At 48.6% G+C, this 12,246-nt stretch overlaps 1 protein-coding gene across 2 annotated transcripts in view; it reads right to left on the bottom strand.

Moving 5' to 3' along the window:
- Positions 1-12,246, bottom strand: part of LOC147697203 (septin-10-like) — a 348,351-nt gene that overhangs the window by 121,349 nt on the left and 214,756 nt on the right. For both annotated transcript variants that reach the window (XM_086934272.1, XM_086934273.1), the window contains exon 7: positions 5,935-6,031. In XM_086934272.1, coding sequence (XP_086790398.1) covers positions 5,935-6,031 — 97 coding nt within the window. The remainder of the gene's footprint in view (positions 1-5,934; positions 6,032-12,246) is intronic.

Below are 12,246 nucleotides of genomic sequence, written 5' to 3'. Positions count from 1 at the left end.
GTCATCAGGCAGTTCCTTCATGTAAGGGGCAATGTCCTCCCACAGCTGGCGATTGTAACGCCCCAGCAAGGCAATGGAGTTGGCCACCTTGATGGACATGGCCGATGTGGATGTGAAACGTTTCCCAATCGTGTCAAGTTTTCTGCCCTCTTTGTCCGGGGAGCGGACAGTGGTGAGGAAGGGTTGCGGGAGTGTTTCTGGGCCGCCTGCGTCACTACCGAGTCCGGTTTGGGGTGACCATTAAGGCAAGCCGCCGCAGTGAGTGGTGCTCTGTATTTCTTATCTAGGCGTGGGACCACCGCCGGCACAGAAGCAGGAGTTAGCATTAACTTCTTTCCTTGTTCCCACAAAAATTCTATGATCGGAACAGCTTTTGTAGATTTCTGAGTCTGTTCCTTAAAGTCGTGCAGGAAACAGTCAGTTTCCGTGGATTCCACCACCATGTGGAATCTCTTCGCCGCTCTCTCCACCAGCTTGTGGAAGCCAGCAATGTCCACCGGGGGGGAGTCCGCTTGGCGTGGTTGTGGTGAGGCTGGGGATGATGCTATATATTCATCCTCTTCATCCTGGTCCGAGTGGTCTGAGTGAACCTCCTGGACCTCTCCCTCCTCCAGTTCTTCCTCCTCCTCCTCATCGTCCGAAGAAACCCCCACTTGAGGCTGGACGTCGTGGTGGGTTTGGTGGTGAAGGTGAGTGCGTTCCGGTGCGGACACCTGTCCTTGAGCTGGAGGTGTCTGATCTCCCTTGTCCCCTGGTGCGGGACTCTTAGGCGCTTGGCCACCTCTGTTAGCCTCCGGAAAGCGTTGCTTGTAGTCTTGTACAAGAAGTCGTAAGTCATCCACCAGTGTCGCTGGTAAGCATATCATGGGGGTGACTTCAGTGCGGACACTGGCCTGGACGGAGTGTTCCTGGTAGGTGAAGTCCTCCAGTTCCTCATCAGTGCTTTGACATTTTATGTGAAGTTCTGAGACCGAAGTAGCGGGATCCAGATGGTCATCCTCTTCGGATTCCTCGCTTTGGAAAATTTCTTGAGGTGGTTGCTTGTCCACCTTGCTTGGAGACGTCGTTTCCGGGGTAATCAGTGGTTTGCTTGGTTTACCAGACCGTATGGTAGAGCTGGTCGTCGTCGAGGGGATCGTCGACGGTGGCAGCATCATGGACGGTGCCTCCACCAGTTTCGATTTTTTCCATGGTTCATTGGACGACGAGTCCGTCGTCGACGGGGTCTTCGTCGACGGGGTCTTCGTCGACGGGGTCTTCGTCGACGGGATCTTCGTCGACGGGATCTTCGTCGACGGGGTCGTCGACGACGAGTCTCTCGTCGACGGGGTCGTCGACGAGGTCTTCGTCGACGGTGAGGTGGACGAAGGGATCTTGGTCGTCGACGACTGCGAAGTCGTGGTCTTCATCGACGGTGCCTTCGTAGACGATGGTCTCGTCGACGAGACTCTCGTCGACACTCTGGTCGTCGCCGGTTTTGACGACGATGGGCTCGTCGCCGGTGACGGCGTCGACGATGATGTAGTTTTCGTTGTCGACATGGTCTTCGTCGTCGACGACGATGTTAGTGGAACAATTGAAGAAACAGGTCTACCTGAAGAGGAGGAGGACGTAGTCATCGTCGACGATGCTGAGGGCGACGACGCTGACGTGGTAGAGACGGTGGTTTTGACTGAAGTAGTCCTCTGGCTTTGTCTGGAGGACGGAGCAGGCATTTTAAAGGTTTTATCCTCTTTAGCAGACACTGAAGATGACGCAGATCTCGCCTCTGAAGACTTTTTGTGAGTCTTCGTAGGAGGAGTGTCTGAGGGGCCCGGGGAAGCTTCCCTTGGCCTCTTGTTTGAGGCAGCAGATGTCCTGGAAACGCTGCTCACAGAGGAGTCCAGATTGTCTCTGTTTTTAAGCCTGTCCAGCCAAATCAGAAGGCGACCTTCCCTGTCTCTCACAGTCTTTTTTGGAAAAGACCGACAGATTGCGCATTTCTCCGAATTATGGTCCGGGTAAAGGCAATACAAGCACAGGTCGTGCTTATCATCCACATGTATTCTTTTCCTGCTGCAGGAAGAGCAGGCCCTGAACAGGGCTTTCTTCCCAGAGTCAGACATGGAAAGAGCAGGAGAAACACACACTTACTTCAGTGATAGTGTGCTGAAGAAGTCCTTGAAGAGTTTTGAGTTTCCAGAGAACACTTTCAAAGAAAGTTTGGTGAAATTAGAGTAATCCTGAGGAGAGCTCAGGCAGGAGACTCCCTAGCACAACGTGCGGTAGAAAATCTGAGGGACTGAGGCTCCTCCCAGGAAGGTTCTAGAGGGAGGTCGGAGCTGATTGGCTGACTATGTCAGTTTGGTCCTTTTTACATAAGGACAAGGAAAGGCTACTAAGGGGAGACCCTTGGACCCTTTCTCTCTATGTATGTCTATGGACATTACTTTTTTATTTACCGGAGGCTCCCGTCTCGACGACGGGGAATGATTCAGGCATGTGAATCTATGAAAGACACCCCTAATACTGGATAAATATATATATATATTCACTGAAAAAACCACAAAGGTTAAAGTAACGTTACAGTTAGGTATGATAAAAGGACTTTTTTTTTTAAACCTTAGTAATTCAATGAAAAAACCAAAGGTTAAAGTAACATTCTAACTAGGTGAATTTGTCAGTGACAACATTAACATTTTGAACTAAACAAAACAGAAATTTACCAGTTATGGTTAGCAGCGCTAACTATAACTTGCACCCCAGCCAAGCACTGCTTATGACCTCACATATGAGGTCACTCATGACATGTGCTACAACATAATTTATGACATCTCTCATGACATCTCATCCCCATACAGCCAACCCAAACTGCACATGGTAGAAGGCGATGTGCACGGGGGGTAGGCATAGGGCCTGGTCCTGCGGACCCCATCCCCGAGGGCACTTTCTTCCCAGGTAAATGAGGGGGCTGCACCTCCCCCAAGCTGTTATCAGCCCGGAGACCACTTATTTAAATGAATCAATAAGTCTTTAAAACATGTGGTTACACCGAGCCTGGAGGGCCTCGATTCTCTACCCGAATTTAGCCCGCTAGAGGCTAAGATATTTATGGGGGACCTGGGGTATAAGAAGATATCCCGCATATATCAGACTCTAGTAACACACTGCTCTACATCCCTGCACAAACTGCGGGAAGCCTGGGAAAGAGATGTCAGGACATTGGAGAAAGAAGATTGGCGGGAGGCGCTTGAGGCCCCTAGAGGTGCTGCAATTGCGATGCGCTTGAGACTCATTCAATTTAAATACCTTCATAGAGTCTATTTCACAAGGGAAAGATTATGGCGGGCGGGCCGGATTGTGTCCCCAGACTGTCTTCGATGTGCCTGGGAGGTGCGGACACTGATACACACGGTTTGGAGCTGTGGTTCCTTGGTCCAGTTCTGGGGGGGGGGTTGGAACAGTCTGTCTGAGGTTCTGGGATGGGAACTTCCTTGTACTCCACAGTTGGGTCTACTGCATGTCCTAGAGGGGGTGGGGGGCAACATATATAAAAGGCATCTATTGTTGCTAGACCTCACCATTGCCAAGAAAGATGTGGCTAAGGCATGGAAAGATCCCCGGGCGCCTTCAGTTCAGGTGTGGAAAAAGGGTCTAGACTTCTGTATGGGGTTGGAGCGTCCAATATTTGAGGCCCGGGGTTGCCCAAGAAAACACTATAACATATGGAAGCGTTGGGAGGATTACAGGGACCTATGGATTGACCCACCAGTTGAACAGGAAGATTACCCGGGGACGATATGAAAGGGCTGCAATGGAAGATGAGTGTACACTATCTATTCGGAGAATGTTTTTAAAGTGTGAGATGATATCGTGCGGCGGGGTAGGGAGGGATCCGGGAGGGGGAAGTTGGGGCTAGGGGTGGGATAAGGGGCGGGGGTGTAGAATGGGTCTTGCTGTTATTGTTTATTTCAAATGATACATGGATTGCCAACCGTCTGATGCTGTGTACTTGATTTGCAGTTTTCTCCGGATTGCGGTGTGCTGCGCCATGTGTGCAATCTTTCAATAAAATTTGTTGTGAAAAAAAAAACAAAAAAACGTGGTCTTTTTAAAAGAGGCCACTTCCATTTCACCCATGACCAGGGATCCAGGAAGAGCTGAAACGTATTGGGTTTTGTTGCAGAAGACTGCCAAGTACACTTTTGTCAAATAAAGCGCTTTACATAGTGGAATCAGGCTTTGACTTGCTTCTTTGCTGGAGTGCTATGTAGATACATTTTAGCAGGAGACTCCGCTCCCGCTTTGTTAAAGTCACCCTGACAGGGCAGCCTCCCAAAAGGAGAAAATGCGTGTTTGTGATTACAAGTGAAGCCTGGCTTGCTCGGCTCTACACATGGAAAAAGATGGGACATCCCGAAAAGTAACCAGAGTGTGGAGTCTAGTAAGGGACGTGAACTGATAATCTGTCAGATTTATGGACACCATGATTTTTAAGGCGCAGCGGCAGACAATAAAAGACGGTATGCTTGCTACCTTCCAATTTAAATATTGTCTGCAGACTGAACTATTACAGGTACTCTTAGGTACCATTGTAACATTGCATGCACTGTTACTTTTTAATGGGTAAAAAATAAACAGTGGAGCCATTGTGATTTCTCTCTTATGGAGGTCTTAATTCGTCTCATTGTGAATGTTTCTGGGAGATTTATAGTTTTGTACTGTCCTGAAGGTGGAACTATACCATAAGTGCCACCGTAGCGCATTGATGTGATCTGTTGCTATGCCAGATCTATTACACATTGCAATATTGTGAGAGGTTTTGGAATAAGAACCATAACCTATTACATCTTTGAATTTACAATTGGCCAGCAACACTGGAACTGATCACTATGTACTGTCTTGTGAATCTTTCTCCCTGCTTATTTTCTTCATTTGTTACAAATGATTTTAAATTAATTGTTGCGCTGACTTGAGGGGTTACTGATTTATGTTCTATTTCTGCTTATAATTGTAAAAAAAACTCAATTGTTAATGATGTATGGTTTTAATCATGCAAAAAGTTTATAAATGAATTGTGATGTGCCATTTTCTGTACAAATAATAGTAATAAAAAGTTTCAGAGCATAACTAATGTAGATGTGGTACCTTCCTGGGTATGATAAAACCATTGAGGCTTGACAGAAGTGAGTGGTTAGTTGATTGAAAGTCACAGGAATGTTTTGATTGATTTCCACAAGGGGAGTATTGTTTCTACTGGCTCCCCCATTACTCCTCTGCCCCTGTATTGCAATCAAATGCAGGGATAAAAAGCTTTGAAGGGGCCATATGTAGCACAACATTAAAGATTGCTAAAAAGTGAATAACGGGGTGTTTTTCACCTCGTAGTTTTAAGTGACATCGCAGTCAACTCAAGCTTTGCGCTTGTCCATGTGATGCAACTCACAACTGCTAGGAGTTGCCCATCTATAATTCTATGTATAAAACATCCTCAGGGTGAAGTGGTGGTCCCAACATAAGATGCGTTTACTTTTATCAATCCCCAAAATTGCTATATTGAAGAAAAAAATGATTTGCAATATTCCAAAATCAATGATGTATAATGAGATCTCAATGATTACAACAAAGGGATAGACCAAAATGATTTTCACGTGATACCTTTTAGTTATATCAAGTGCACTAAATAAATTGGAGAACTTAGTTGACACACTACATGTAGAGTACAGAAATCACATGCATTGCTTTTTCATGCTGAATTTGTGGAATTTGCTTTTGTATGAGCATACACAAACTGCACTAGTAGGGCCATATACAAGGGCATGTCCAAGGGAGCCCACATCTACAGACAGCAAGAATACGAACAGAAGAGCGCAGCAATTTTGGGATTTATCCATTTACAATTATGACTTGAAAGACAACATATGTGCACATGTGTAACACAAAATATGTGATTACCTTGTACAACTCCCCAGGGGTATTGGCGAACTTTCATCATTTTGTTACCAACCTTGACTTCATCCATACTTCCCACAACAGCGAAAGGGAGCTGTGCCTAAAAAATATTTTATCTCATCAGTCAAGCCTCTTGCATTTAGAAATGCGCAAAGCAGACACACAGCAAAGACACATTTCTGGTTTTAGATTCAGATTTCAAAAGATTTGATTATTCCCGCTCCTGGGTCAAAGAAGATATTTTTTAAATGGTTTTGGGTCATCTGTTATTAAGGTATAACTGTAAAATATATTGAAATAAAAGATTAAAAAAAGATGCAATTAAACTATGGAGTAACAGAAGTTCTAGACCCAACAAAAAACAAATTGCTGAACATAGCTAATGATTATCCACCCTCCATCATTAACATATATACGGATTACCCTCCAACACTGTTTAAAGCTATAAGTCCTTTAAAATAGTGTACAGTTTCAATTTATATGCAGTAAACACAATTCGGGTAATTGCTTCAACCTCCAGCCCACTAGTCATAAAATGAGTGATTAAGGCTAAGTGATTGCTATTTTTTTTTTTTCTTTCCCTTTCCTTCTGTCCTTTTTTCTGCTTTGGTTGTTACTTTTATTTGGCTCCTGTTTGCTTTCCATTTTTTTGTTTTCGTTTCTCCAAACTTTTGCTCCTTTCTCCTAATTTATTTTTTCATTCTCAACTTCTTGTCTTTCTTTTTTCTTCCAGTCTTTTGTTTTAAATTTCTTACTGCCTTTCTTTCACATTTTCTTTCCTTTTCTCCTTTCTTCTATTTCCATCCCTACTCTCTTTCTTTGTAATTTTTTCTTTCTTCCCCTCTTTCCTTCCTGCTTTCTTTCCTTACGCTCCTTGTTTTTTTCCTTCACTGTTTTTCTTTGTTCTTTTTTCTACCTCTTTCTTTCTCAACCAGTACTGTACTTGCTATCTTTTTCTCTTTTCTTCACTCTGTTTTCTTTCGGACTATGGGCCTGATTTAGGTCTTGGCGGATTGGTTACTCAGTCACAACAGTGACAGATATCCAGTCGGCCGAAATATAAATACCATAATATCCTATGGGATTTATATTTCAGCTGACGGGCTGTCACCATTGTGACATAGTTACCTGCCCGCCAAGATCTAAATCAGACCCTATCTCTTCCTTGTTCATGGTTATCTTTTTGTACCTCTTTTTATCTTCGTCTCCTATCTATTTTCTTTCTTGTACTCTTTTTCCTTTTCTCCTTCATTTCTTCTTTCTCCTTTCTTTTAGTATTTTTTCTTCTTCTGTCTGTTATCCTGCCTTCTCTCATATAATTTATTCTCTCATTCTCACCTTCTTGTTTCTCATGTCTTTTGTCTCCTTTTATCTTTCACTCTCTCATCTTTCTCTATCTCATGCTCTCACCCCAACTTTCTCTCTTTTTACCTTCCTTTTTCTCATTCACTCCTCTTTCTGACTGCTTTACTCTTTTTCTAGCATTTTCTTTTTTCACTAGCTTTTTTGCTTCATCCTCTCCTTATTTTCCTTTCTCTCATTGTCAATTGCTTCCTCACATTTTCTTTACTTTCTCTACTTCCTTTTAATTTCTTCCTCTCCTTCCTTTTTGTCTTCCATTCTTCATTGCTTTATTTCTTTCGTTCTTTTCTTTCACCCTTATTTCAGATAGCGCTTTTGTTTCTCATGTCTTCTTTTTTTCTTTCACTCTTTTGTCTTTCTCTTCCCCTCTATCATGCGCTCACCCCAACGTTCTCTCTACTCCCTTTCTTTCTAATATTCACTCCCCTTTCTGACTACTTTACTCTTTTTCCAGCATTTTATTTTTTTCACTGGCTTTTTTGCTCATCCTCCTTTTCCTCCTTCTTCTGTGGTCTTCCTCTCCTTCTTTGTCTCTTTGTCTATTGCCACCTTTGTTTCCTCCTTTTTCCTCATATTTTCTTAACTTTTTCTCTCTACTTCCTTTTTATTTCCTCCGCTCCTTTTCTTTCTCTTCCAGTTTTCATTGCTATATTTATGTCTTTCTTCTTTTCTTTCATCTGTTTTTTCAAAATAGCTGTGGCTGCAGAATCACAATTCCAGTGGCCCTGGCTGTAGAGCTCATGCAGCATTAATGATATATGCTCATGGAGCAGGACTGGGATGCTCTAGGTGTGATGCTTATGTTCCTTAAGATTTAGGTACCCTTATCCAATACCCATATTTTAGGCAGTAGCGCTGAATGCTTTTTAGGAACGAAAATTAGCTCTCACCAGAGAAAAAGTTGGCGATCTTTGCTATGTGCTAACATTGCCCTTCATATCCTTTCTTTTACATAAAAAAAAATAGCTTGTGAAAGATGTTTCTATTCACTTTTTGCTAATTTTGCAACACACTGGTCTAACTGGGTATTTTTTAAAAATGAAAACAAGGGCGTGGCCAAGATGGCGACGGAGTAGGATGCTCTTTCGAGTACCTCCGGCGCCAACCCAGCTCAGCCTTGTACAGCATCGTTCACGGGGTGCTGACCGGCTTCCAGAGGCCAGCGGAGGTCACTGACACCGGGGAGTGCGGTCCGGCGCTGTCGGTGGGGCTACGAGGAGCCTAAAACAGCCGGTAGAGGAGTGGCGGATTCCGGCCTTGTGAGCACCGGCCTTGCGTGAGGGAGGGGCTGGACCTTGAGTTCGGCAACGCCCGGACTCATCGGGGCGAAGTGCCGCGACAGCCTCGGGACTTCCCGGTCTCGCCTGCTACCGGCGGGGACTGAGACGCACCATCGGGGGAGAGGCGGCTACCCTGAGTGTCCGGTTGCGGCCGGAGGACGGAAGTTGGTGCGTCAGGCCTGACGCGGAGGAGTGCGGTCCGGGCTGCCGGCGGAGCTGAGAGGTGCCTGGAGCGGCCAATAGAGGAGTGAGCCGGGCCTCACGCAGAGGAGTGCGGCTTGGTGCTGCCGGCGGCTCTGGAAAACGCTGGTAAGGCTGGTGGAGGAGTGGCGGGTTCCGGCCTAGGAAGCACCGGCCTTGCATGGAGGAGGGGCCGGACCTTGAGTTCCGCAGCGCCGCGGACCCGGCTGTGAGAAGTGTCGCAGCGGCCTCGGGGCTTTCTGGACAAATCTACTGCCTGCCGGAGCTGGGACACACCATCAGGTGTCCTGAGGAGGCCGGAAAACAGACGCTGGTGAATCTGGCGGCCGGGGACCCACCGAGAACAGGGGTAGCGGTACTGCCCACGCCGCCTTCTGGGCCGATTTGAACGGGCCTCCCGGCCGGACTATTTCTCCTGCTGGGGATGTGCTATAGCCCTCGGAGGGGGCGAGGAGGGACACTGCGGGAGCCGGGGGTCCGAGGCCTGTGAATCCCTGGCCTATAGTGACAGAAGATCCGGGCTCAGGCTTTGCGCACTCTGCGGCCTCGGGCTGCCTGCTGCCAGGGGCATAGTATTGACTATTGAAGGAGCATCTCCTGGCGGGAAGCATCTACTGCGCCATCTTGGCTGGGCGGTCGCTGACTGCGGCGTCAATCGGCTAGGCCCAGCGAGTCCGGTCCTGCCTATTTCGCTCGTCCGCGGCCTGGGCTGGATGTGTGGGGAGGCCCTGTATTGCCCTTGAACACTCATGTCTGAATCAGCATCAGGGCCTCACGGCAATTGATCCCCCCCTCCTCCTGGAGTGGAGTGTGCATCGGAGGAGCCCTTACACGGGTGCCCCCTGCGGCGAAGAGCTTGGCAGGGTTCTCTGGCGGAGAGGGAGAAGTCATAACCTCTGGTTGGATTGACTGGAAGGGGGTGCTGTACGGCCGGCTGTCTCGGAGACCCCATAGCGGCGTTCCGCCTTTTGATCCTGGTGAGTGAGGCACCGCCTTGACCTCGCGCCGCAACCGGAGCTCCACGATGTCCAACACGCTTCGTAAGGGGAGACCTGGGAAAGATGGCGCCTCTAAATCTTCGCAGCAGCCGGCCTCTCCCGGAGCCAGTGGGTCGTCCAAGCAATCGGATGATGAGGCGCCAGCCACCAAGGCCTTTATGACTGAGCTATTCGCCTCTATTAAAGAGGACATCTCTGAACTCCGTGCTCAACTGGCATCGGATCTCCGGGAGGTGCGGAGAGATGTGGATGGCATTGGCGAATGGGTGGCGATGCTGGAGGATCATGACCGGAGTGTGGCGAACGACGTGCACCAGCTGCAGCAAGACATCATCCGTCTCACGGAACAGAATTTGGACCTGCAGACCCACACGGAAGACTTAGAGAATCGTTCCCGAAGGAACAACATCCGCATTCTAGCTGTCCCATGGGACGGAGAAGCGGGGGACTTGCGTGACTATGTCCAGGCCCTGTTTTTGCAGATTCTGGACGAGGAGGATGTACAGGACATAAGAATGGATAGAGTGCATAGAGTTGGTTTGCCCAGGCGAGGAGGGGGACCCCCTCCGGACATCCTCGTTTGTGTACACGACTTCCAGGTGAAGGAGCGTATTCTGCGGAAGGCCAGAGCCATCTCATCTTTGCAATTCAGGGTGCACCGTCCGCAGCTCTACCAGGATCTGGCGGCATCGACACTTCAGAAGAGAAGGAAGTTCCGTCCCATGACCGCCTTCCTGCGGGAACGCAACATCTCCTACTCGTGGGGTCATCCTTTCCGTATCATCTTTCGCTGGCAGAATAGGCTGGCGCAGATTCGCTCTCTTCAGGTGGCGAAGGATCTGTTGGGCCTGGATGACGCCACACCTTCCCAAGAGGCACACACCTCACGATCAAGGAGACGACGTCGGTCATCCTCCTGGCACAGAGTTGGTTCGTCCCCGGACCGGCGACGGCCGGATCGCACTGCTAGTTTGCAGAAAAGGGGAGATGCGGTGGCTTCGGTGGCCTCAGCTACGCTAGCAGATTCTCAACAAAGCTCTGGAGCGGCGTGATCGCTGAACCACTGGTGGTTCGGCGCCGGAGGGGCACTGGCCCTATGGTCCCGGGGGGTTCGGTTGTACTTTTGGAGAAGACACCCCGGACTGTGGCCCTGGGGGTCACTATGTTGGTACCCCTACCACGATTCCAGTCCAGAGGGGCCCTTACGAACTATGGTCTACTGGAACTGCTAAGTACATTGTTCAGGTTCAGTGCCTTGAGTTATTTCCTATTGTTCTTCTGTTTGCAGAGGGTGGTGGGGGGTCCTGGGGTGGGGTGCACAGGGGGGGAGAGGGGGTTCGGGGCAGGGGGGGACGGAAGGGTGGTGGCGACCAATGGATGTATGTGAGGTGAGTTGTTTGCTCTGGAGGTTTAATGATTTGGCCTTTACTATTGGTACTTCTCTTCAAGCGTTGTCACGGTTTTGGGTTCTGCTAAGGACTCTATGCTCACTGTTGATTGCTTGGCTCATGGGGGCTCGGGGCTCTGGGTCCTACGGGGGGAGAGGATGAGTGGGTGTTTGGCGGAGATGATCGGGGACTAGGCTGGTTTTGGGAGGTTGGCATGGACGCGGGGGAGAGCTGGGAGGCGACTACGGGTCCGCTTGGCGAACACACAGCATGGGGACCTTCTGACTCAGTATGCCTGTTAGTATTGGCTCTTGGAATGTGAAGGGTCTCAACTCCCGGCAGAAGCGCCAGAAGCTATGGAAGTATTTGTCGGACCATCATCTTGACGTGGTTGGGCTCCAGGAGACTCGCCTAGCTAGGAAAGATGAGCTTAGACTCCGACACAGACACTTCCCTCTCATCTATAGGGCGTCTGCATCCACTAAGCATAGAGGGGTGGCTCTCATGTTCCGGGCGTCCCTTCATTTTCAGGCTGGGGGGGGGGTGAGTGGTGACAAGGAGGGCCGTTGGCTGATGGTGAAAGGCTCGCTGTATGGTCGTATGTGTACATTTGTGGTAGTGTATGCACCCAATGATAAACAGAATAGCTTTTTGCAGGCATTGTTGGAAAGAGTGAGGGACTTTGTGGAGGGACATTTGTTCCTTTTGGGGGACTTTAATATGGTATGGGATAGGGACTTGGACAGCTCCTGTACGCAGAGAGCGGGAACTGGGGTCTTCTCCAATGCAACGCAACAACAGGTGGGGGACCTGGGACTGATTGATAGTTGGCGTTTCCTGTACCCCCAAACTAGAGATTACACCTTCTTTTCCCACGTCCATCACTCTTACTCTCGCATTGACCATATCTTCGTGAGCCAAGCTCTTAGAGGGGACATCCGTGTCTCTAGCGTGTTTCCACTCTTAGCGTCGGATCACAGCCTGGTGGTTCTCGGGTTGCACTGGTCGATGGGAGGGGGGGGGGGGGGGCGGAAGTGGTACTTCCCTGCGGCGCTGGTACGGGATGATGTTGCGTGCAAGGAGCTG

This window comes from Lissotriton vulgaris, chromosome 8 (genome assembly GCF_964263255.1).
Source record: "Lissotriton vulgaris chromosome 8, aLisVul1.2, whole genome shotgun sequence".
Taxonomy (NCBI): domain Eukaryota; kingdom Metazoa; phylum Chordata; class Amphibia; order Caudata; family Salamandridae; genus Lissotriton; species Lissotriton vulgaris.
Note: the sequence above shows the minus strand (reverse complement) of the source record. Positions and strands in the feature narration are given on the sequence as shown.